This window comes from Mustela nigripes, chromosome 13 (assembly GCF_022355385.1).
Source record: "Mustela nigripes isolate SB6536 chromosome 13, MUSNIG.SB6536, whole genome shotgun sequence".
Lineage (NCBI taxonomy): Eukaryota > Metazoa > Chordata > Mammalia > Carnivora > Mustelidae > Mustela > Mustela nigripes.
The window spans coordinates 61,032,551-61,059,001 of record NC_081569.1 but is presented as its reverse complement, the minus strand read 5'-3'; the positions used below and the strand labels follow the sequence as shown (position 1 = coordinate 61,059,001).

The following is a 26,451-nucleotide window of genomic DNA, read 5'->3' as shown; positions in this document are numbered from 1 at the left end:
AAAGAAAGATTGGTCTGTATGTTCTGTTCTTGAGGCTGCAACTCAGGAAAGAATCCTAATTCTATGAGGAGGTAGTTAATAACCCTGCTTTTACTTTTACTATAATAACCTTTTATAACCAAACACACAAATCAGAGTCAAAGCTCCATTTTGTTTCCGTTCTAGCTCAGTTAAGCAAATGATTTTTTCCCCAATGGGCAGTCCTTTTCCGGGTTGATATTCAGATTCATTCATATCTCCTACCATTACCGACATATCTTTCATGTTCCATGCATATAATCTCCTTAGACATTAGTATGCTCTATTTCTATGATCTGGCTCATGCTGTTTTTTTTTTTTTCCTCCTTTAATCAGTATGTTTTAATTTTAACTTTTAAAAAAGATTTTATTTATTTATTTGTCAGAGAGCAAGAGCACAAGCAGGCAGAGTGGCAGGCAGAGCAGGTAGAGGGAGAAGCAGGCTCTCTAATGAGCAAGGAGTTGAAGGAACCTGGGATCATGACCTGAGCTTAAGGCAGCCACTTAACCAACTGAGCCACCCAGGCATTCCTGGCTCATGATGTTTTCATTGACTTAAAAACTTTTTTTTAAACAGCAACAGATTTTCAGAAGTCCAATAAACAAAGCTACGTGGGTTAAAGACAGTGGGGAGTAGCTTGGAGTGCCCCACCTTTGAGCCCCTCCCTGAATTGAGCCCTAAGACACCTCCACGGAGACCTCGGTGACAGTTTAAAAACCACTTCTCTGAGTTTCTCAATTGCCAGTTATTGCCCAATTCTTGCTCATGTCAAAAAGCCTGGATATGAATGTTACATTCTCCTATCTAACACATTAAGAATTTCTCTATATATTCCTTTTCTTTTCCTGTCTGGACACTTATGAAAAAGTAATATACAAATAAATGATGGCATCTCTTCCTCCTGTCAGTGAAAACTGTAAATGACAATGAAAAGATATGTTAACTTACAGAAGCTAGACTGTGTAAACTAGAAGTTAGTATGAATACTTAGATCATAGTAGCAATTACATTCAAGTTGCAGCAAGATGGATTTATGTAAACTAAGTGAAATGTGTAACAGAGCATTTTAAATAAAGACACAGTATGGATTTTGTTCCCTTAAAAACATTTAAAATCTGTAAATGTCCATTTACACTGAGATCAATCCTCAGAGAAAGGGACCCATTTAGAGGTTCCTTTTAATACTGCAAGTCTCCATTTGGTTTTTCATAAAGCTTTATTTATAGATTTCTTTCTCATAGGCTGGGAAAGAGTATTCTCTTTTTGTACCTGATTTCTTTCATATGTAATAAAAACAAAACCTGGTAGTCTGTCATCCATAAATTAAGCTTCTTGTTGTCGTTTTTGGCCACATGGGCAAAAATACCAGGTTGTAAAAACCATGGTGGTAGAAACAGACTTGTCTTTGTATTCAAGTAGTGGACGGTCACAATTACACGAAAACAAAATCTATTATTTACCCAGAACTGGGAGTCACAACTAGTAGAGACTGACAAGAGTTAACAGAACAGCCCTAGAACACATGCTAAAAATAGCAGTGGGTATTAGGAACGGAAATTATGAGTCCGTCAACTTCTCCTTGATGGATACAGATCTTGCCTTTCCTCTGGCACCAGGTGTCCTCACTATACTCTAAGGAATAGTTCATCTAAAGGGCCTACAAGAGTTAGCAAGTTGTTGATCAACATCTCCTGGGATTCAGAGAACAGTCTAAGAGTACATTACATTGCCACAGGGCACTAATTGCTCCTTCCATTGTTGCAGCCAGTTGATTTACTGCAGGCAAGTTCACGCTGGGCATTAGGCTGTTCCTTGTTTCTGGGTGTTTGGCTAGTTCCCAAATTAGCTGCCTGTTCATGGCCGTTTCTGCAGAAGCAGTACTGGCTAACAGTGGTAGTTCTTCCTCATCAGCTGAAGGGGCAGCTGGTTGGGCAAAATCCCATTTCATTAGGCTCAGAGGCAAAGGCAAGGGGGATCTTCATGGGGGTGCTCAGAGATATCCCTGCATCCTTGGAGATGCTGCCAGAAATGGGAGTCTCTGGTGAAAACTCGCCAACAGGCTGCAAAGGAAAGTAAATGTAGTGCTAAAAAGTCATCCATGTCATGAGAAAGCCTCAAAACTGGCAATATAAAAGCAGATCAAAGACACAGATCTGTTCTAGATAGCCTTGCTAGCACGCTTTTTTTCTAGACTCAGAGGACAGAATAAACTGCTCTGCTCTGAAGTCACAAGACTGGGTCTTCCCTGTTTCTCAATCTAGGTCAAATTTTCACATAAAGTAAAAAAAAAAAAAAAAAAAAAAATTGGTAATAGAAAAAAACAGCTCTAAAAGACAATCAACATTTTACTATTAGCTTTCTTTTGGAAATCTCTTTATCAAATATCTACCTGATTATTTCTTCATCAGGAATAGGCAACATACTATTCCGGGACCCTGTGTGAGAAAACTTGGGCAGTTTAACTTACAACTGCCTTTTTTTCAAAGCCTAGATGTCCTGAGCTGGAGACAACACACAGGGCCTCCCTTCGGCTTGTTCTGTAACATGACCATATCCCAGGAACATCATGGTTGCTACAGATTGAATTGTGTCTCCCCCACCATCTCCAAATTCATATATTGAAGCACTACCCCTCAATAAGATGGTATTTGGAGATGGGGCTTTTGGAAAGTGATTAGATTTAGATAAAGTCATGAGGGTGGGGTGGTTATGATGGGATTATAAGTGCCCTTAGAAGAAGAAACCAAAGAATTCACTCTCTCCCCACTATCTGAAAATACAGTAAGAAGATGGTAGTCTTCTAACTCTTCTAAGCCAGGAAGTTAGTAACTTTCTAAGCCAGAAAGTTACCTTCATTTTGGATTTCCCAGCTCTAGAACTATGGCAAATCAGTATCTGTTGTTTAAGATACCCAGTCTACAGTATTTTGTTATGGGAGCCTGAGCTAAGACAATGTTGAATGAAGCTCGGTTCTGTTTCCTGGTTGCTTATGTTGGGGGAAGGGACTGAGAAGATTTAAAAAATTAACAACATATCTTGATAACAAAGTTACTGCTTTAAGAGCTGTAATGGTGTGGGGGCAGGCAGAGAAAGTAAGAACGCTGTTTGTCAGAATCTGCTGGATCAATGAAATATGAGAATGGCAGCTTTGAGCTGAATATGATCCTCTTAGACTTTGGACTCTGTCTCTCTGAACCTGAAGTAAAAAGCTATCATTCTGAATAAGTAGACATGTGCAGCTTATTTTAAATCTCCAGACTACACCAATACCATGCCCTAAAGTGAAATCTCCCATGAAATACCCATTACATCCCAGAAACCACTTTAAATGGAGATTGCTTGTCTATACAGTGAGCTGGATACAAGGTTCAGACAACTTTAGAAATTACTGTCTGGGTCCTCATTGTCCCTACCATGCTGACAGAGAACATGAAATCCTGAGTCCCTCTTAGTCATCTCAACTCCAGGTGACAAGGAAAACATTAAATTGGAATTAAGCCAGAATTTCAGGGTGACCCCCTAAACCTACAGATTTGCCTGAGATTAGAGCATGTAGATTCTCTATGCAGCCCCAATATTTCTAATACCTGAACATAAAGTCTGTTCCAAGGGGTCCTCGAAGTTCTCAGTACTGGGAGCCATGTTGCTGACATCCTGGATAACCTGTCCTTGCTTGTTGGGCTTCTCAACTTCCTTCTGAGCCATGTGCTATCTTATGTTGAGATTCTATGGGTTGTCCTGGATTGTCACTTCTTTTCCTTGGAAGGATCTAGATCTGGTATAGACTCTGGCTCTGGCACCTGACCTGAATGGCATTGTCTCTCACGTTTTCAGGCTCCAAGAGGCATGTATGTAGAGAACTGATCTACAGTTTTGTAAAATGTTGTGTGTGGGGATCCACCACTAACTGCGCTGGTATCAAGATGCATGGACATTTGCATTCTGGCCCACAGAGTGCTTCTGCCTCATTTTCTTTGCTTCATCATGAGTCTTCGTGATGTTGGATGTTCAGATGCTCAATATACCAAGGGTCCCAAGGATAGAAAGTGATTTTTGCCCTATCGGATAGCTACAATTCTCTGGGTTTAGACACACTGGAGACAGGAAGGAAAAGGAGCAAATGACATCAAACAAACAAACAAACAAAAACCCCAAACGAAAAAAAAAACAAAGAAAAAAGAAAAGTACCTAACATCTGGTGGCAGGCTTAATGACTATGACTTCTGGAAGGTTTCTAGTGGACTCTCTGCATTTCCTGGAGCCAAGTGTTTCTGCTGACACTGAATACAGAGGTTTGGCTGGGTATCAGGCTATTTATTAGACCACATGCAAATGGCTGGTGGCTCTCCAAGAAGGAAATCCGTACTACTCCAGGTCTTCCCATGAATAGCTATCAAACTATGCTAAAAAAAAATGATTAGTATAGACTTGATCAGTTGGAGAGGACCTATGTATGAGGACCTATTGCAGTGGGGGCGAGGGAGAACCATGAGGTGAGAACTCAAAGACATAAAAAATGCCAAGCAAGGGGGCAAATTCCTTCAGAAAAAAATAGGTGGTATAAAAGCAGCATGAAGTTTCAGAGAAAGGTTCACCATCCCATCTGTGTAGTTAAGAGACATGAACTAAGTATATAGCTACCATAATACACTCTTAAGTAATAAGAAGTTGGGGTCAGGGATAGAGAACACAGAACTATTGATATGATTTTAGCCCTTATTTTGAATTTGGGCAAGAGAAGTATGTTAGAAAATCCCACATTTATGAAATAGTGAAATTTCCTAAAACTTCATAAGGAAGGTATGTTCCTCATACCTTCTAGAGGACCCGTTGCTGTGGAGCAGTTTTTATTCTGTCTTCCCTGAAGAGGTTCCTCAGTGTAGCACCATGGGACGACAGCTATGCCACAGGGACAGCTCACACAACTTTGCAGGAAAAGGGGGGATTTCTTCTCAGTCGCCTGTTATGGAACCTAGACTGCATGGCTTGAAGTATGTCTTTTAGTTACATGAACTACCAATTAAGCCAGATTTGTTTGTGAGGCCTTAGAAGCATCTGAAGCTTCTAATGAGACAGTGAGGGTCAGGCTGGGAGCCTGGGTACTTGGGCACAGCCATACTTCCCGGCTTAGCCCATTGTGCACTTCTTCTGTGACTGGCCCTTCTGAAGTAGCATGATGACTTGACAAGTGAGAAAAAGTACTTAATACTTGCTCTCATCCTTTCAGTATGTAATAACCAGGATGATCTGCTAGTGAAGCAGCCCAGGAAGATAGCACATTTGTGACTTAGGTTTTCAACTATATAGTCCCTTGCTCCCCTGAAGTTTGGACAGTCCCTGAATCCAAACCTTGCTCATTTGCATGCTCAACTGCACACTGTCTAACAGTAACTGAACATGGGTACTTGACAGAGTTGACAGATGCAGGGGAAAACTTGACTCTGACTTTGAGCAGGTGACTTTCTAGTCACTTTTCTGTATTATGAGGACTAATTAAAAGGAAATAACGTTTGTAAAACATGTAGGAAAGCATATGATACAGAGGCAATAGGTAAGTTAATATTCACATTACTTTTTTTTTAATTTTTTTAATTTTTTTTTAAAGATTTTATTTATTTATTTGACAGAGAGAGATCACAAGTAGGCAGAGAGGCAGGCAGAGAGAGAGAGAGAGGAGGAAGCAGGCTCCCCGCTCAGCAGGGAGCCCGATGCGGGACTCGATCCCAGGACCCTGAGATCATGACCTGAGCCGAAGGCAGCGGCCCAACCCACTGAGCCACCCAGGTGCCCCCACATTACTTTTTAAGTAGTATTAGTATAGATACAAAAAAGATGACATTACTTCTTCAACAAAGTTTATTTTTGATGCATACATAGTTTTAATTATTAGCCTTTGTGGAACTTTACTTCATTCAAACCCAACTTAATATAGGAACAAATAATTCTCTTAGAAAATACTTCTCTCTCACCTTGGTTGTTTCATTGATGATTCGGAACTTGGTGCTGTCTTTGCCTATCGTGGCTGAGTCTAGTGATGCCTTATAGGTTGATCTCCTGGAGAGCTGCTGTTTCTGACGCCTGCAGATATACAGAATATAAATACCCAAGAATTATTTGTGACTGTCAGCAATCTATATTATCATGTGGAAGTCATTAAAATTCACTATGATGGTAAATGAACTGGGTCCAGACAGTATTAGTACTCTCATAAAATACTAATAGGAGTACTTTGTTATTAGAGTGCTAATAAAATTAGTATGAATAAGAATAATATGAATGTAATTGCTCAACAAAGCACTGTCCGAGGATGGCATTTTGTCCCCTTTACTGAGAAGGTGGGGCAGTTTTCATAGATGACATTTATTAGCTTGTTAATTTCCCTCCCTCCTTCCACAAATGTACACTTTAATAGAAGCTCAATAAATTCTTATGGAAATCCAATATAATCTAGTGACTTTACAAAATAATCAAGAGTTCCCTATAGAATTCCCTCTAAGGTACCTATTCAGAATTTAAGTGATCTGATTTTCTTCCTTTAGAGCAGTGTGAATAAATTAGAAATTTGTAACATAGGATACAATTTTTGGTGGTTTCAGGTTTAGGATCACACAAAGACATATAGTCAACAAAAGTATTTTAAAGAAATATTTTCTGAAGCTCTGGGGAAACAGGTAATCTTATACAGTGGTGATTAGGGCATAAAACAGTACAATCCCTATGGGGGTGTCTCTGGTAATAGGTACAATTTTAAATGTATTTATTCTTTGATGCAGCAATACCATTCCTGGAAATTAATCCTATAAATACACTTGCAGATGTAGGAAATGACATATGTATAGCTTTTCATTATGGCATGACTTTATAGCTAAAAGATTAAAAACTCAAGGATCTAGCAATAGGAAGGAGAACAAATAAATCATTGTACATCTACCCAATAGAATACTACACAGCCAGAAAAAGAGAGGACAATCTCTATACACTCATGCAGAGCTCTTCAGAATAAACTATAAAGCAGAAAAAAAGAATACAACAACATATATAGGAAGTGACTTGTTATAAGAAAGGCAGTGATATAAGAATATATGTAATTCTTTAAAAAAAAAAAAAAAAGGGGCGCCTGGGTGGCTCAGTGGTTTGGGCTGCTGCCTTCGGCTCGGGTCATGATCTCAGGGTCCTGCGATCAAGCCCTGCATCGGGCTCTCTGCTCCGCAGGAAGCCTGCTTCCCTCTTTCTATCTCTCTCTCTCTGCCTGCCTCTCTGCCTACTTGTGATCTCTGTCTGTCAAATAAATAAATAAAATCTTAAAAAAAAAAGAATATATGTATTCACAAAAAGAAATACTGGGAGGATAAATAAGAAACTAATAAATCTGGTTACTTAGAGGGATAATATGTGGAATGGGGTGAAGGGAGACAGGCATGGGAGTAACCCTTTTCAAAGTATATCTTTTTATATTATTCGACTTCTGAAACCTATAGAAGTATTATCTGTTCAAAGATATAAACACGTTTGGGCGCCTGGGTGGCTCAGTGAGTTAAAGCCTCTGCCTTTGGCTCAGGTTGTGATCTTGGGGTCCTGGGATCGAGTCCCACGTCAGGCTCTCTGCTCAGCAGGGAGCCTGCTTCTCTCTCTCTCTCTCTGCCTGCCTCTCTGCCTACTTGTGATCTCTCTCTCTGTCAAATAAATAAATAAAACCTTAAAAAAAGATATAAACACTTTTAAAATAAGATACGTATTTATTTAGAAATTTAAATAAGACAGTAATAAGTGTATAAAGATGAATGTCTCCTGTCTGATGAATTTTTTAATGACTACATTTCCTAACTGACCCTTTCCTTAAAAAGCCTACAAAAATTGCAATATTGGAATGTTCTGATCAGGTAATACATTTCCTCTTCTTACCTGTAGAAAGCAATCTTGTTGCAATCTTTGAAAATGTTTTTATCCACAGCTTCATCTTCAACACTAAATAAAAAGACATTTTAAGAAATTTATTTTCTCCAAAGTTTGTGAATCCAATTTTTGTTCCTTCTCTAACTACAGCATGAACTTAGATAATAAACTTCTGCAATGCAAAACTGCCATGACCATGACATAATACGATAGCCTGTGTGCTGCAGAGTAACATCTTTTTGTAAATCACACAAGGTAAACAACAAAATATCAAGTTCTGGGAATACACTGAAACACTGGAAAAAATACTGTCACTTATAAAGCAGGATTCTTTTAAAATAATAACTGAAGGCTATGACTACAATAATAAAATCAGAAGAAGCAAAACCACAAAAAAACCCAAACGAAACAAAAACAATCCACCTACTTATTCAATAAAATATTTTCAGTGAGTGCTGGGCCCTGAGGAAGATAGGAAGGAATGTGTCTGAGCTTCCTACAAGAGTCTAACCAACAGGTACAAATCAACCTGACAAATACTTCAACAGGGGTATGTGCAAGGGACTAGAATAATAGAAACAGATGTAAAAGGAAAATCTGCTTTTGAATTATGCTGACAATTAGGAGTCAACGCTTTTTAAAACCAAGTTCCTAGAATAGCTGTTTCTGGAACAGACCATGAATAAGATACATACATATTGCTGCTAGAAAATATGTATTTAAATTAGCCTCCAGTGGCACCTAGCTGGATTACTCAGTCGGTCAGTGAAGCATCTTGGTCTTGGGGTTCTGAGTTCGAGAGCCCAGTGTTGGGTACAGATTACTTAAAAATAAAATCTTTAAAAAAATAAATTAGCCTCCATATGATTAAAACAACTATAGACTGTAAGGAGGGGGAAAACCACTGGCCTTCAAGCAGACATGTTACTGAATACAGCTACAGTCAGCATGTTTATGAATATGTAGGAAACTATGATTGAACACAAATTTCCAGATAGGAAAACAAGCCCACACAGATACACTTGGCTGTACTAAAAAAATTATTTTTTGGAAGTCATCAAATCCTTCACTGATGCAGTCTTTGTCAGTGTTTCTTTTAATCAAGTCTGCAAAGATTTGAGAAATTTAGTCTTTTTACTTTCCAGCTTTGAAGAATGAGCTCTGTTAATACAGGAAGATGGGGGTACAGCTGAATATGGAAAGTAACATGCTTGAAATTCACAGGTTACAGTTCTGATCACAACTCTTCTACTGTTTTGTAAACCATCCTAAAAGTATTATATGAGGGGCTGGGGAATTGAGAAAAAATTATAAAGATTAAATACATAAATACGAAACATGCAACTAACAGGTCATTCAACAATCAGTAAAGCCTTCAAAACCAAAATGTTGCTTTCAGTTACTCTCCATCCCCTGCTGTCTGGATTCAGTCCCTGCAGGACCACTGGGCCTTTACCTGATTTCCTCTTTCCCAGCAGCTTCCATGGCTTCCCAGGCAATTCGACCCTCTTCCAGCGCTCAGACCAAGGCCAAGCGCGGTCTTTTTAAAACTCCTATTGGCCGTCTTTCTCAATTATAACCAGGACTTCACCACTGTCACGTCCTGGGAGATGGAGTCCTCTCCAGGTCCTTAAGGAGTAGCAAATCTGCACTTATTCCTCGGTTTTCCAGGCCAAATTAGCGCTTCTACATGGATTTAGGTAGCCAAATTTTCTTAGTTACGAATGCCCGACGAAGAACTGCTTTCCTGAGGAATCAAAACTGTCTTTGCGGTGGAGGGGGCGTGTACTCAAAGAGCCCTAGAGGAGAAAAGCCAAGAGCGTGAGAAACAGGAAATACGGAGACCGCTTGCCTGACCCAGGCCAAACTTCTGCAGGTTGATCTCCGTGACCGTCACGCCACAGATCCTGAAAACTGACCCACTTTCAGTTTTTAGTAGAAAGTGCCGGCCTGCTCTGCGCTGAAGCTTGGTGTTCCCCGGTCAAATTCTGCTTTCCCCTTTCAGGGATAAAATGGTCTTTATAAAGGGTGTATCTACTCCAGTAGATACAGTTCTGTAAGTGCTTATACTCTACCACTGCCAAATTCCGTCTTTGCTTAAATATCTCCAGAAAACCGGTAAGTGACTACTACACGCCAAACAGGCGAACTTACGGCTTTCCCAGACTTCGGCCCCAGCGACTGACTTTGATCTAGTCAAAGGCTGGGGCGAACGAGAGGAGGAGAAAGCCAAACGCCACACTGGGTGCCTGCTTGATCCCCAGACCCTTTAAGGGCCGGGAGAGAGAAGGGCCGACAGAAGCGGAGGCAGCTTTTGATGAACATCCTAATGCTCCAAGGTGACCGGCAAACCACAGAACTACGTCTGCGCTGTACGGTCTAAAACTCACACGAGGTCGTGACGGCTGGCTTAGGGAGGGGCTGCTGGGTGGCCAAACAAACAAGCCCCGGGAGGTTTCGAGGACCCGGATGGTCCCGCCCCCAGAGCAGGGCCGGAAGAGGGCGGGGCGAACCGGAAGGAGGTGAAATGCTTTCGGTAGGCGCTCCATGGCTGTGAAGATGGCGGCGGCTGCGTGGCTTCAGGTGCTGCCTGTCATTCTTCTACTTCTGGGGGCTCAGCCGTCCCCACTGTCGCTTCTCGGTGTAGGGCCGGCACCTGTCGCCGCTGCCGACCGATCCAAGTGGCACATTCCGATACCGTCGGTGAGTGTTCACTTCAGAAGCAACTGAGCCTGGAGGAGCAAGGGGTGGGGCTACGGCGGCCTTAGGGGTCCATGAAGGTTCCGCTGAAGTCCGCTTCCAAAGGAGTGGAATTGCCTGGAGCGTCTGTGTTGCTGGTTAGCAGGGACCCACCTCCCTGGAGCGGACAGCTGTGCACTTCTGTGGGTAGGTTAGCGGGAGTGCCAGGACCACTTCAGGAGCGGAGAAGAATGGTGGAACGGTATTTTATCAGCGAAGTCAGAGAGAACTTTGAATGACTTGAGACGGGAAAGTTGATGAAAAGGTGGAGAACGGTTTCCCTTTCAGCTAAAGTTTCGCAGAATCCAGTGACCCCGAGTTGCAGGAGAGAGATCTGGAAATAGGTGTCTTTCTTTCTGTCTTTTCTCTGCACTTTGTTACTGGATGATTCTACTTAACAAAGTTGTTTGATATCATTGGAACTTTGGAATGGTTATTCTAAGCTTTGCTGTGTGATTAGGAAGCCTAGGCATTTAAAAAATATATTCTAAGATGAGAATGGCTGAAATGGAAGAAATTTTGTTCTAAAGTTTGATACGGTAAAGGTATCCTTTCTTTTGGATGATTTACTAGATAGGTTGACCCTTTTTGTCCTCCTACTCCCCTCCTTTAAATTTCATTTGAGTAAGCGCTGTAGTCCTGCGAGCCAACAAATCGGATGCATCCAGGAAATGCCAGAAAGCATTTTTCCTGTTGAAACCACGGTGGTCTTTTTGTTTCATTCTGCTCTGCTCCCTGGCTCTAATGTCGAAATTTCATTTGAGCTTTTCCATGGCAAGCATTAATAGCTTTTGTTCATTCGGTGAAGATCTTCAGGTTCTGACTTTTAGGTACTGTTGGTAAAATGGCTACTAGTTAAGTTCATCTGTCTGCTCATACAATAGTTTATTTGAAGAAATGATTGGGTTATTCTGAACAGTGATTAGTGAGTGAAGGGAATTTACTTGAAGATTTAGGTTGAGATTTCTAGCAGCTTCTAGAGTCCTTGCTTCATGGTCTGTGGGGAAAAAATTGTGTCTCTACACCAAGCTACAAACTTCTGCAGTTTGGATGCGGTCGAATTTTTCTAAAAGGAAGGATATTCATGTATTTTTTGTTGTTAAGAAAACTAACTTAAACATTTTATAAATTTAGGTTTTGTAACAATTATATTCTGCCTTGGGAATTAAAGTGATGCTAATTATCTTTCTCCTTTATCTTTGCAGGGGAAAAATTATTTTAGTTTTGGAAAGATCCTGTTCAAAAATACCACTATCTTCCTGAAATGTGAGTTTTTGCATTTCATGAAGTTTTTATTTGAGTTTCTAAGTGATCTTTAAACTTTTAAATTACCTAGTTTCTTTCTCTGACCTACTCTAAATGTAAGCTTTGAAATTTAATAGTCTGGCACTATCTAGGCATAAACATCTTAGTGTAATTAAGGTCTTTTCACTGAGTAATCTTCGGAATACTTGTGTGAACTTTATTTTCTTCTCTTGTTTTTCTGGTGTTTATACAGTTAGACCAATTATGTTGTTTGATTGTCTGCATGGTGTTTTAATCTGTCCTGTGTCAAAGAGATACCACTGACTTGGCTTTTGTGTGCTTGTTAGATGTTTACTGAACACATGACTTAGGTTTGTCAGACCTTTGGCTCTAAATACATATGTTCAGTAAACCTTTGTTTACAGAAGGTGTATTTTCTTATTCGGATCTTTGAAAGAGGAAGCTCAAGGCTATTACCAGGGAATAGGGATTATGTAGAACAAAACCAGTCTGTCCACTGAGAAAAACCACTGTATCTGAATCCAGAATATCCCATTGTGTATTAAAGAAAGGCTTCCTTTTATTTTTGAAACTCGTTTTATTTTAGGGAATAAATGATCATGGGTAAAACTCTTGTTTCAGGATCAGGGATAAAAGTTCAGGTCATTCATTTGTGCTTCTTTGCCTGTCTTTCTCCAGGAAAGTGCAAAGTTATAAGTTGTAGTTGGTTGATTTTGTTTTAATCATTTACTAAGTAGTTATTAAAAACCTACTATGCGCCAGGCATTGTTTTAGATAGCAAGGAAGTGATAGAAAAGGCCTTCTCTCTTCCTGAGCTTACAGTCTAACAGGAGTGAAGGGGGCCAGTAAAATTGCTATGAAAAACAGACTGTGTCTATGAAAATGCAATTTCTTTCTTTTTTTTTTTAAAGATTTTATTTATTTATTTGACAGAGAGAGATCGCAAGTAGACAGAGAGGCAGTCAGAGAGAGAGAGAGAAGCAGGCTCCCTGCCGAGCAGAGAGCCCGATGCAGGACTCGATCCCAGGACCCTGAGATCATGACCTGAGCCGAAGGCAGCGGCTTAATCCACTGAGCCACCCAGGCGCCCTGAAAATGCAATTTCTTGACTAAGGACTTAAATTTGGTTTAAATGAGATTACTGAAACAAACTGGTCTGTCTTGTGAGGTTGGTATGCTAGATAAGACTAACTTTTAAGGATAGCAGTATTTGGTTTTTTGGAATAGCCTGACAGCCTGCATGCTATTCTACCTTTTTATCATCTATAGTCTTTTCTCACCTGTTTTTTAATCAACTGGTGCTTTGCCACCTTAGGCAAGCTGCTGTTTTGCAGTTTACATTTTGTTTTTGGGGAGAATTTAAGACTCCTAAAAAATTATACTTTGTTTCCTTTTGTTACTTCTCTATTAGCTCACATTTACCTTGTCTCCGATTTTATACTTTTAGGGCTGTGGTATAGCTTTCCATGAAATTGCCGGGACCATTTTCGTCTCTAAATCCATCTATACAAAGTTTGGAATGGTGTCTTTTAACATATAGTAGTATTTTTGCAGCCAAGTCTTTCTGAAGATCTTTTGTTTAGGCGATTTTCTTATTGGCTTCTATTTAGTTAATAGAAGAATTTGTATGGTTCTTCTGAATAGTTTACAGTGAGATTGCAAATATCCTTTTTATCATTTCCATAAATTCTATTTAGCACATCAGAGTTTTGTATATTTTAATTGAGCCTTGTAAAAGTGTGTCACTTGAAAATTAATTTGAGAAAACAATTTAAAACACAAAAGGGAAGGTTATAATTTTAGGTGTGCGCTTTTTATTAAGAACCAAAAATAGATTCCTAGATACAGTCATGTTTATCTTTGTCACATTTGCATAAAGCAGGTATCTTGTAGTATATTTTCCATAATGCAGCTGGAATCAAAGATAAACTGACTTCCAGGTGGGACAGCTGATGTGTGATACAGTCAGATTTATGCTCTCACGTTTTCAGACTAATGCCTTGGCCCTCTAGCATATTGTGTTCCAGGCATTGTTAATGAGTTATGAGGCCACTCTGACTTTTAAGATTCCTTGAGGCCTCTCTTAAGGTGGGTTTTGGAAAGAGTTTTTCATTTTTGCTTTTGCTCTTCCTTCCTTCCCCAGGTTTGCTTTTTTTCCTTAGTTCTTTCTGTCTAGTTTTGATATCTTTCAAGGTCTAAGCCATTAATTTTTCCCTCAGTGGAACTATTTTTGAATACTGCCTTATGATGTCCCTAATGTTATTCCTTGTTTCTCCAACTAGAATGTAGCCTCCTTAGGAGTCCTGTTCTCCAGCCTATACAGTGTCCTGTAGCTTTGTATGCTTAAGTGTTCTGCTCAGTAAATATTTGAATGATAATAGAAGACTGGGTTTAACTGAGGACTGCTTTATCACTTCCAGCTTTTTTCCAACAGGGAACCAGGAATTGAGGTTTTAAGGCATAAAAGTAGATACACTTAAGCAGGTCAGAAACTTCTTTTGTGAACAATAGTACTTTTATCTGAAGAATATCCACTTCTTTTTACGTATATTACCTTATGTTCGTAGAAGAGGTGGTCTTTGAATACCTAAAGTTAGCAGGAAAAATAGAATGTGAGTAACAGCTTAGGAAAAATGCTTTGTTTGGGAATCATCTTTATTCACAAAGTTTTCTTCTTTGATAGTTGATGGAGAACCTTGTGATGTATCTTTGAATATAACCTGGTATCTGAAAAGTGCTGACTGTTACAATGAAATCTACAACTTCAAGGTAAATATAAAATTAACAGACTTCTTGGACTTTAAATATCATCGTGTCCTACCTTATAGAGGAAGGAGTGTCATGTAACTAGGAGGGAAAGAGTGGAAATTAGAATCTGTGCTTCCCAGTTTGCAGACCTACAATGCTAGCAAACTTTTTGGTCTCAACCCTTAAAAATTACTGCATACTCCTGCTCACTTTAGCAGCACTATAGAAGTGCTGACGGTACTGATTTCCATCTTTGGCCCCCCATTTTGTTCGTTTGTCAGTTACTTATGGGGCTGTGTGTTCCAGGCCCCTTAGAGATTATTATACATAACCTTAGGAATATCCAAAATCTATAAAGAACTTACCAAACTCAACACCCAAAGAATAATCCAATCAAGAAATGGGCAGAATGCATGAACAGACATTTCTCTGAAGAAGACATACAAATGGCCAACAGACACCTGAAAAATTGCTCAGTGACACTCTGCATTGGGGAATTACAAATGAAAACCACAATGAGATACCACCTCGTACCAATCAGAATGACTAAAATGTGTAAGTCAGCAAGCACTGGATGTTGGTGAGGATATGGAGAAAGGGGAGCCTTCCTACACTGTTGGTGGGAATGTAAGCTGGTGTAACCACTCTGGAAAACAGTATGGAGGTTCCTCAAAAAGTTGAAAATAGAACTACCCTACAACCCAGCAATTATACTACTAGGTATTTACCCCAAAGATACAGATAAAATGATCCAAAGGGGGACCTGCACCCAAACGTTTATAGCAGCAGTGTCCACAATAGCCAAATGATGGAAAGAGCCCAACTGTCCATTGGCAGATGAATGGATAAAGAAGATGTGGTATATACATACAATGGAATACTATTTAGCCATCAAAAAAATAGAAATCTTGCCATTTGCAACAATGTGGTTGGAACTAGAGGGTATTATGTTAAGTGAAATAGGTCAATCAGAGAAAGACAGTTACATGATTCACTCATATGTGGAATTTAAGAAGCAAAACAAAGGATCATTAGGGAAAGGAGGGAAAGATAAAACAAGATGAAATCAGAGAGGGAGACAAACCAGAAGAGACTTTTTTGTTTAAAGATTTTATATATTTTTTATTGTTTGAGAGCGAGAGAGAGCATGAGTGGGGTGAAGGGTGGGAGGAAAAGCAGACTGCCTGCTGAGCAGGGAGCCTAATGCAGGACCTGATCCCAGGACTTCTGAGCAGAAGGCAGACACTTAAATGACTGAGCCACCCATGTGCCCAACCATAAGAGACCCTGTAAAGGGTGACTATAAGAGTAGTTATAGGGTAACTGGGTGATGGGTATTAAGGAGGTCCTGTGATGGATGATTACCATCCATCACATATAAGACTGATGAATCACTGAACTCTATCCCTGAAATTAATAAACACTATATGTTAACTAATTGAATTTAATAAATATGCAAAAATTTTAAGAAAAGAAAAGGGAATGCCTACTTTGAGAAATGCCTATCTTGAGAATGCCTTCTTTAAGAAAGAAAAGGGAAAGCCAGGATTGGGGGAGGCTTGTTTTGGCCTTCCATGAATCTGTTAGAGATAACATTGTCTTTACCCTTCCTGATGCACAGGTAGTGCCACAAGATCTAATTAATGATTAGCTGTTTATTAGGTGCCTGCAGGCTCTTTACAGGTGCATGGGAATCCTTTGATCTCACTACAGTGCCCTTCTTTATGTCTGCTCACTGTATAAAATCTATGGACTAGGGTCTGGATTTTGCGGAGAATAACTCTTAAGCTCCCATGTATTGTCCTATGCCCATTTCCCTCCCCGGTCAATAAGTTACCCTGAATAAAATTATGCATAAACTGTGGAGAGTTGCCTCCTTCATTTTCTGGTCTCAGAATACCTTCTCAGTTTGTGGAATACTTTATTGTTCCTCCTCCACCTTCTAACAAGCTCATATACTAAAACTGGAACAATACAGAAGATTAGCATGGCCTCTGCACAAGAATGACACATAATTCATGAAGCATTCCATATTTTTAAAAAAATTACTATAGTTTCCAAAAAACCTTTTGTTCATGTGGGTTAATGTATTAGAAATTAAAACAGAAAATACAGAAATATGTATTTATTTTACAGTAGCAGTAATAAGTCATTGCATGTTAATACGAAAAACTTACTTTTACTGAGAAATAGATTTTTCCAAAAAACACAGAAGAGGTATTATTTTGTATTTTTGCAAAGCCCTTTCTTCATTTGATGTTCGATATAGTAGAAGACAGCTGAATTCTTATATCTTCTTCACTCAGTTTATTGTGATGTATTATTGTGATGTATATGCACAAAATGTGGCCTCATAATACAGATACATAGTTGGAAAAGGGGATGATATTTTAAGTGTTTTCAGATAATTGTAGATAGTGTTCTTTGATTTTATACCAAAATGTAACAAGTAGAGTTTCTTAAAGGTTGGTGGCATTGTGGTATCTGAGAGCATATCAGTCAACTTTATTCTTTCTCTTTTGTATTTAAATAAGTTGGTGTGTCATGCACTTTGGTCTTTTATGTATGTCTAATTTTGGTTATTTTGAAAATAGTGCTTGACTGAATTTTATAAATCTTTAAAATATTAACTTATTTTACAATTAAGTTGAAGTGTTTTTTATATATATGTGTGTGTGTATATATATATATGTACATATTTTTAAAGATTATACTTTAATCTTTGTCAGACAGAGCACGCACAAATGGGGAGCAGCAGGCAGAGGGAGAACTAGGCTCCCCACTGAGCAGGTAGCCATACATGGGGCTTGATCCCAGGACCCTGGGTTCATGACCTGAGCTAAAGGCAGATGCTTAACCCACTGAGCCACACAGGTGTCCTGAAGTTATATTTGTTAATATCACCCTCCTGTCACATCAGAAATTCCTTCTTGAGTATTAGAGACTTAAGTATTGTGAGGAAGATGCAGTTTGAAAGCTCAAATTTTATCATTGTCTTCCTTGAAGTAACAGCCTCCCTTCGCCCATTTTCAAGAAAGTATCTCCCAAATAACCAAATCTGAATAACCTATAGTTTGTCAGTTATTCTTGGAGGTAAATGGAAAAAGTAGATAGTTCAGGTTATAAGTCAAAACAGTTGTAAAGTGTTTTATCTTTTTTATAGTATTTTGCATATTTCCCATTTTGTCTCATAGAATATTAAAAAATACACACAAAGTCCAGATTTAATAACATTAATAGATTTTACTGTTCATTGAAGACATTTTTAGTAAAACTGGCATTTTTTTTTTTTTTAAGCTGTGTATGACTGCAATGACTACTGGTACAATTCAATGTCACTGCCTTGATTCCTGATAAGGGGCAGGAATTTTACCCATCATTGCTTTTGCATTATCAGTACAAAGCAAATAACCTATTACTTTATTAGTAGTAGTGTGGAATTAGTTTTAGATCTCATTTCACAGTTGACATAGTACACTGTACTTGGGCAGTGAATATATATGGCTCCAACATGGATTTTTCAGGACTTTTCCATTCTGTTTCTAGCCTCCATTTCTTTCTTCTTCTTTTTTTTTTTTTTTCCATTTCAAAGATATTCTAACTGGTTTTTAAAAAAATGACCACCATCTAGTTGGTTTTCCAGACCTTAAGGATTTTGAATTCCTGCCTTGTATTAGGATTTTACATTACCTTTTTTGTGGTGTCGGTGACTGTTTTTTGCTTTTGTTATACAACATTGGATAGGAGGTAGGATGGGGGGAAGGACTGAAGAATTTAAAGAGAAATGATAGTATGTCCAGAGTGTAGTTTGAAGCATTATTGATCTTTTGCTCTTAATCAATCAGTAATTGAATTTACAGGTAAAAACTTCGTACATTTGGTACTAGTGATAAACTGGTCAAGAACTTAAGCAGATCTGGTCTTTCTTTATAGGTAAGATAAGAACGTAAAAATTATCTCGGGTTGCCACAGGACGGAATTCTGGAAATGACATGCAGCTAGTTGGAGATGTAAAACTGGAGCTTAGGGAAAAAAGGGAAAGAGTAGGGATGTAAGTATAGGAGAAAAGTTGCAGAACTGATGGATACAACCACAGAAATGGTGAATTTTTCTCAGAATATCCACAGTGGGCTATGAATAGCTACAGCAGTTTTGTACTCTATCTTAGCTTATGAGCACAAGTATGTCTTTTTGTTGGTTTTGGCAATTTAGTCTTTTAACTCTTGTAAATGTATTTTCTTGTGACAAAACCTTCTGGACTCTGACATTTTCCAGGTCTTCCTAGAACTTTTAGAACTACTCTTTGTAAGCAGTGGACTAGAATTTTAGTACTTCAGAGTCTAAAAAATACTGTTAGATTCTTGGATACTGTTACACAGTTTTTATCTGATGCTGTTAACTTCTAAAATAGCAAATTCAACAATGTGTCTGTCCTGTAAGCAATCTATTTGGTGTTTTCTAAATACCTTCCTTGTGAAAAGTAAGTTGTGTACTTTGTATTTTCTGTTTTTACAGGCAGAAGAAGTGGAGACATATTTGGAAAACCTTAAGGAAAAAAAAGGTTTGTCTGGGAAATATCAAACATCATCAAAATTGTTCCAGAACTGCAGTGAACTCTTTAAAACACAGGTAATATTTGATAGTGGTTGGAGGGAAATAGAAGAGGTGAAATGTCTAATATCTGTATTTTTGGTGATTCCCCATTTCCCACTTCCCAATTCTTTGTTCTGACAGAAATAACTTGCATAGTCAGCCATTTAATATTTATCTCATCAAAAAGAGGATGTGCCTTCCTTCATGTGTAAAAAGCAAATCCCCATTTTTTTTTTTTTATGGTAAATTTTTTTTTACCATTTTAACCATTTTCAAGTGTGTCCTTTGGGGGCATTAAGTACTTTTGTATTATTGGGCAACTATCACCAGTAGCCATCTCCAGAACTTTAATCATCCCAAACTGACACTTCATAACCATGAAACAATAACACTCCCCTACCCCTCCATCCTTGCTAACAACTATTCTACTTTGTCTTTATGAATTTCAGTATTCTAGATTCTTCAAGGAATGGAATCATAAAATATTTGTTTGGCTTCTTTCTCTTAGTGAAATATTTTCAAGGTTCATCCATATATCATTTAATTCTTTTTTTAAGTATGAATTGCATATATATATATATATGTATATGTATATATATATATATACATATACATATATATATACCAAATTTTTTTTAATCCATTCATCCACTGATGGACATTTGAAACCCCCAATTTTTAGTTCTCTTGTCATCTCATCTAATTAATATGTTTTCAGAAAAATCAGTGTTTCTAGATTTTACTGCTACAGACCTGAACTCAAAGAGTTGAATTTCATACTTTTTCTTGAGTAAAGGAGAAGAGGTAAATAATGTGTATTTTTAATGTTTACACATATGTAATCATGTAATTGGAATTTATCTTTGAAATTTTTTTTTCTTAGAAATAGGATCTAGCACCAGTTTTTTGATGGAGAAATGATATATTTTATGGGTGTTGAAAATAGTTCTTGTTAACTATAGCCTTTTTGTCCTTACTGTGTTTATTGCTTTGGAATATTTAGCAAATTGCCTTGAAGAGGCAGAGTTCACCAAAAGCTAGGTTTTGTGTCCAATTACTAGAAGTAAAGTTGGTTTATAAGAAGACCTTAATTTAATAATTAGTGATTAATAAGCAAATGAGGTAATTGATAATCTAACTATAACAATTGATAGTTCAGTTCTTGTTATAGCTTAGAGTTTATGGATTTGGAGAAAAAAGATATCTTTATAATGGTGGAAGAATAAAGAATCTAGAAACAGTGGAATGTTGAGTAAGAGACTTTCTGTTAGTTTTCTAGCCTGGGAGGATTGGTTGGCTTTTCTTGGATTTTTTTTTTTTTTTTTTTTAAAGATTTTATTTATTTATTTGACAGAGAGAAATTACAAGTAGATGGAGAGGCAGGCAGAGAGAGAGAGGGAAGCAGGCTCCCTGCTGAGCAGAGAACCCGATGCGGGACTCGATCCCAGGACCCTGAGATCATGACCTGAGCCGAAGGTAGCGGCTTAACCCGCTGAGCCACCCAGGCGCCCGGCTTTTCTTGGATTTTATCATGGAAAGCTACCTGTTGTATAGTGCTGCCCAAGGTTCACTTTGAGATCTGCTATAATCTTTCCAGGGTCTTGGCATATACCCCTATTAGTAAGCTTACCTCTCCTCCTCCAGTCTAATGTAACAGAGTTGAAATACATGTTCTAATTACTCAGGAAGGTAAATGCCTCATCTGCTGATAACTGATAAGAAAGGTAGTTAGTGTAGTTTTTTTTTATAGGCGTGAGTGTGTTGTGGAAGGAGCACTTAACTCAGTAGACCCAAGAGTTGAAAATCCTATGTTCAAATCCCATTTCTCCATCTAAAGCTTTATAACATATAGCCATATTTTTCTCATCTGTAGCAGGAGAGGGAACCATAAGCTCTCTCCATACTAAGCATATACCTTCTGTTTAAGGGTTTTTTAAATTTTTAAATGTCTTTAATTCTTTTTTTTTTTTTTAAAGATTTTATTTATTTATTTGTCAGAGAGAGAGTGAGTGAGAGCGAGCACAGGTAGACAGAGTGGAAGGAAGAGTCAGAGGGAGAAGCAGGCTCCCTGTGGAGCAAGGAGCCCGATGTGGGACTCGATCCCAGGACGCTGGGATCATGACCTGAGCCGAAGGCAGCTGCTCAACCAACTGAGCCACCCAGGCGTCCCTAAATGTCTTTAATTCTTAATAGAAAAATTGAATGGCCAGTTTAGTCTGATACTATTTTTTAGTTCTCAGTTTAGTCTACTCACTTGTTTATGGTTCATTGGAAATCTTTTGTCTGTCAGTGCCATATTTTTTTACTGTTACAATAAGTTTTGCTTTAATCATTTCTGTGGATTTTGAACTATGTTTAACTATTATACTTCTTTAATTTTAATGTTCTGTTTCTTTCATAGAGCTTTTCTGGGGATTTTGTACATCGATTGCCTCTCTTAGGAGAAAAACAGGAGGTAATTGTTTGCATTGTTATGTATTTCTGAGAGTAAAGTAAAAATTCTGAATTAATTTTCTTTTCCTTTTTTTTTAATGTTTAAAGGCTAAGGAGAATGGAACAAATCTTACTCTTACCGGAGACAAAACTGTAAGTATAGTAGCTAATTTGGAACAATGAACACATATTTCAGTTTCTTAGGTTTATGTGTTTTGAATCTTACTGATATTGTACCATTTAAAAAAGAAATTTAAGTATATGTGCTGCCGAAGCGAGCACTAAAAAAGAAATTTAAGAATGGAAGTTTAAACACAAAATGCTGAGGCGCCTGCCTGGCTCAGTCAGTAGAACGTCTGACTCTTGGTGTTGGGGTTCTCAGTTCATATCCCACATTGGGTGTAGAGATTATTAAAAAAACAAAACAAACAAACAAACAAAAACAAACCTTTAAACCCAAAAGTGTTAGTAATGGTTGTTGTGGATAATATGAGCAATTTTTATTTTCTTCTATGTATTTCCTGTATTTTCCCTATTTGCTAAAGTCTGTTTTTGTAATCATCAGCCAATAGATGTGACTCATAAATAGGAAGAACCTTTAAAAAAGATCCTCAAACTACATCTGAAGTTATCTTATGATAGAGTATAACTGGAAGACAGTTTGGAAAGCTGAAATAAGGTTGAAAATGATAAATATGCCTTTATTTTCATAATTCACTTTCTAATTCACAATAACTAATTCCTCAAAACTTTACCTCTTAAAAATACAGAGGAAATAAGACTGTTAACCATGTTGGATCATGCTTTTTACAAAACTGATTAAAGTTTTACATTTTATAATGACTTTATTCAGACATACATATCTCAGAATTCAGCCTTTTAAAAGCTATAATTTAGTGTTTTATATAGTGTATTCAGAAGTTGTGCAACCACCAATCAGGATCTAATTCCAGAACATCTTTGTCACCCCAGAAAGTCACTGTTTTGATTATGGGAAAGCCATTAGCAGTCACTTCTCTTCCCACCCTTGTCACCCTTGAGACCACCTGTGATCATCTCATTTCCAGTCTTTCCTTTTAAGTTTTTAGTCAGCCTCTTGATAGCCCAGCCTGCTAACATCAGCTGAGGGAGGGGGACAGTTAGGATCTGTCACAGTTGCTGCTGAGTGCCTTTGATGATGCCTTGACTATAGGATCCTATATGAGGATGGACTAGGTCATATAAAAAGATAAGACCTGGGAAAGGAGCTTTTCAGCACCTGCCAGAGAGCTCTGCCACTGGGTTTGAGGGCAGCTCCAAACCGGTTCTGTTTTTTCCAGTGGCTGCCAAACTGCTCTTTTTCACAGCCATTACAGTTGTGAGAACTTTGGTTTTAAGGTGTTTGGAAGAGGAACGTGGGATTAGGATGAACAAAAACACCACAGGCTTGTTTTTCTTAACGACACCCAACTGTTTTTCTTAAGGAAACGCATTTAGGGTTGGTGCAAGTTTTTTGCTAATTTCTGGACTTGGCAGAAATGTTGATTTAGATCATTTTGCCCATGTTCTTGTTGCTTTTGGGGATAAGTATCTTTTTTTTTTTTTTTTTAAGATTTTATTTATTTATTTGACAGAGAGAGATCACAAGTAGGCAGAGGGGCAGGCAGAGAGAGAGAGAGGAGGAAGCAGGCTCTCTGTGATGCGGGTCTCGATCCCAGGACCCTGGGATCATGACCTGAGCTGAAGGCCGAGGCTTTAACCCACTGAGCCACTCAGGCGCCCCTGGGGATAAGTATCTTTTCAGAGGTCCTCATTCTGCTATTCTGGAAGTGTCCCCCCTTTCCCTGCCCTGATTTATAGTTTATGGAATTTTAACCTAAAGATGAGTTTGGCACTGCAGACTTCATTAAAAAATTTTTTTTTTCTTATTGCTAATCTGCATATATTCACTATCAAAAATTTAGAAAACATACATAAATGCAAAGAAGAAATAATCATCTAATACTACCACACACTGTAGAGTATAAATATATTTATTTTATAATCTTTTGTCTCTGAACATACTTCTATTTATTTAATAATGGGAATCCTACAATATATATTACGTTGTAGCGTTTTTTTTTAGCTTGGCAGTATAACATGTACTTCCTTCCAGTTTAGTAAATACTGTATGACATCATTATTTAGGTCTCTGCAGAGTATTTTATTGTATTCATACATTGTAATTTGTTAGCAAACGATCCATTGTCAGACATTTATGTGTTTCATTATCTTGCAATTTTAAACAGCACTTCAGTGATTAATTTTGAATATTTAAAAAAATTTTTATATTCTGGTTTCAAAAGACTTCCATGTTGGCACATGTTGCTTCTATACACTTAAAAGTAAATCCCTTGTAATTTTATTTTCTAACAGTTCAGTGTGATTACACAGAAGAGATATTTACTGACCAAAGTGAGATTATGTTATATATACTGCTATATAATTTTTTGTTTTCACTTACTAGATTGGTACATTGAGTGCTATTTCACTTTTTTAATGGTTGCATACTTTTTCATTTCACCATGATTTTTATACTTAACTCCTGATTGATGTATATTGTTTTGTTTCCAAATTTTCCCTATGATAGATAAGGTCCCATTCCTAATGTACTGCTATATCTTTGTGCATACTTCTTTTTTTTAAAGTAGGCTCCACACTGGGGCTTGAATTCATGACTCTGAGATCAAGACCAAGTTGAGAACAAGAGTAGGAAATGCTCAACTCACTGAGCCACCCAGGTACCCTGAGCACATTTATTTTCTTAGCTTAAATTCCTAGAGGTTGAATTGCTGGTTCCAAGTGTATGCACAATTTATAATTTATACGTTCTTTTTTAATATTTTGTTCTATTTGTTCTATATGTTCTATGTATATTTTGTTCTATATGTTTATATTTTATTCTAGAGAAAAATAACAGCAATTTATTGTCCTAAGAAAAGAGGATTGTTTCCCTCTGTGCTCACAATGACTGTTATAATTTAAAACAGATTTTATGCAGTTTGTCAGATTAAATTATTGTAAATTGTATTTATAAAAAATAATTGCTGAAGCTAAACATTTATTTGTATGCAGATAGGTTGTTTGTAATTGTGCTTTTATTCAGTGGCCTTTTGTGTATAGCATTTTTTTTTATTTTATTTTTTAAAAGATTTTATGCTGTATTTTATTTTTATTTTTATTTTTTTATTTTTGAAGATTTTATTTATTTATTTGACAGAGAGAGACACAGCGAGAGAGGGAACACAAGCAAGGGGTAGTGGGAGAGGGAGAAGCAGGCTTCCTGCCAAGCGGAGAGCCCGATACAGGACTTGATCCCAGGACTCTGGGATCATAACCTGAGCTGAGGGCAGAGACTTTAGCCCACTGAGCCTCCCAAGGCTCCCCTTTAAATATTCTCTGCATCCAACAATGGGCTCAGACTCAGAACTCGAAGATCAAGAGTCACGTTTTTCACCAACTGAGTCAGCCAGGCACCCTCTGAAGCATAGCATACTTCTAAAATTTGCTCAAGGCTTGAGCCCTGTTCCTAGTGATTAAAGCTGGCTGGAAGATGACCCTGATGAATATCACAAGTAATATTTATTTAGAGATATTTAGTCAGATTATAATAAAAAGTCAGAGATTTATCTGTCCTTTGATCATTCTTCCTGAAAATTGGACCTAAGAGGAGACTACTTTAATAATACTATTTTTATTTATTTAAAAAGATTTTATTTATTTGAGATAGAGAACGAGAATGGGGGAGAGAGAGAAACAGACTCCCCACTGAGCAGGGAGCCCGACATGGGGCTTGAGCCCAACACCCTGGGAACATGATCCAAACTGAAGGCAGATCCTTAACCAACTGAGCCACCCAGGTGCCCCTCATAATTCTATTTAAAGGGTAATCACAAGTTCAGCACCGCCTCCTTTTTATAAAGCTCTGATAAAACAAGTTTTTTAGACAAAGGGGCTTTTCTCTGTCTTTTCTCCCTAAGAAGTATTAATGTTTCTATTAATTCAATTTTATGGTTTGATTTAAGCAGTAATGTGATATATTTACCATTGTAATGTTTTTTAAATTAGTAGATTTCCTTTTTTAGAGCAGCTTTAGATTTGTAATACAATTGAGCAAAAGGCAGGGGTCCTACATAGCTCCTTCATAAACGCAGACTCCCCCTCCATCTTGCACCAGCCAGTGTGACACATTTGTTACAGTTGATGAATCAACATTGACACATTGTTACCAACCAAAGTCCATAGTTACATTAGTGTTAGTTCCTTGTGTTACTTGTTTTTAGTCAAATGTAAAGTGACCGATATTATAATATAGAGAATAGCTTCATTGCCCTAAAAATCCTCAGTGCTCCCTCTACCTAGTCATCTCTCCTTCCCTTCAAGCCCCTGGCAGTCATTGATTTTTTTCTTTAGAGATTTATTGATTTATTTATTTGGAAAGGGGGGGGTTGTGCAGAGAGAAAGGGTGAGAGAATCTCAAGCCAACTCCCTGCTGAGTGTGGAGCCCCACAGGGGGCTCAATCTCATACCCTGAGATCATGACCTGAGCTGAAATGGAGAGTCAGATGCTTGACTGAGCCACCCAGGCACCCTGATTGTTTTCTGTTGTTGTTTTACTGTCTCCATAGTTGTGTATTTTCCAGAATGTTTTATAGTTGAAATTGTGTGATATATAGCCTTTTCAGATTGGCTTCTTTCACTTAGCATTATGAGTTTAAGGTTTCTCCATGCATTCTCATGGC

General features: G+C 37.9%; 2 protein-coding genes and 1 non-coding gene across 8 annotated transcripts in view; 2 read left to right on the top strand and 1 right to left on the bottom strand.

Moving 5' to 3' along the window:
• Positions 1-10,375, bottom strand: part of GANC (glucosidase alpha, neutral C) — a 74,403-nt gene extending 64,028 nt beyond the window's left edge. For 3 of the 5 annotated variants that reach the window (XM_059372607.1, XM_059372610.1, XM_059372612.1), the window contains exons 1-4: positions 10,067-10,286; positions 9,369-9,711; positions 7,922-7,984; positions 5,989-6,097 (exon numbers count right to left, since the gene is read on the bottom strand). In XM_059372607.1, coding sequence (XP_059228590.1) covers positions 5,989-6,097; positions 7,922-7,984; positions 9,369-9,397 — 201 coding nt within the window. In that variant the 5' untranslated portion in view covers positions 9,398-9,711; positions 10,067-10,286. The other 2 variants (XM_059372609.1, XM_059372608.1) reach the window with 2 other exon arrangements.
• A 23-nt stretch (positions 10,376-10,398) lies between these two features.
• Positions 10,399-26,451, top strand: part of TMEM87A (transmembrane protein 87A) — a 44,724-nt gene continuing 28,671 nt past the window's right edge. For both annotated transcript variants that reach the window (XM_059372614.1, XM_059372613.1), the window contains exons 1-6: positions 10,399-10,615; positions 11,857-11,917; positions 14,601-14,686; positions 19,181-19,294; positions 21,660-21,713; positions 21,800-21,844. In XM_059372614.1, the coding sequence (XP_059228597.1) occupies positions 10,460-10,615; positions 11,857-11,917; positions 14,601-14,686; positions 19,181-19,294; positions 21,660-21,713; positions 21,800-21,844 (516 nt within the window). In that variant the 5' untranslated portion in view covers positions 10,399-10,459. The remainder of the gene's footprint in view (positions 10,616-11,856; positions 11,918-14,600; positions 14,687-19,180; positions 19,295-21,659; positions 21,714-21,799; positions 21,845-26,451) is intronic.
• LOC132000421 (U6 spliceosomal RNA) lies at positions 16,602-16,703 on the top strand. The gene has a single exon (XR_009399296.1). It is a non-coding gene; the product is annotated as a U6 spliceosomal RNA (small nuclear RNA).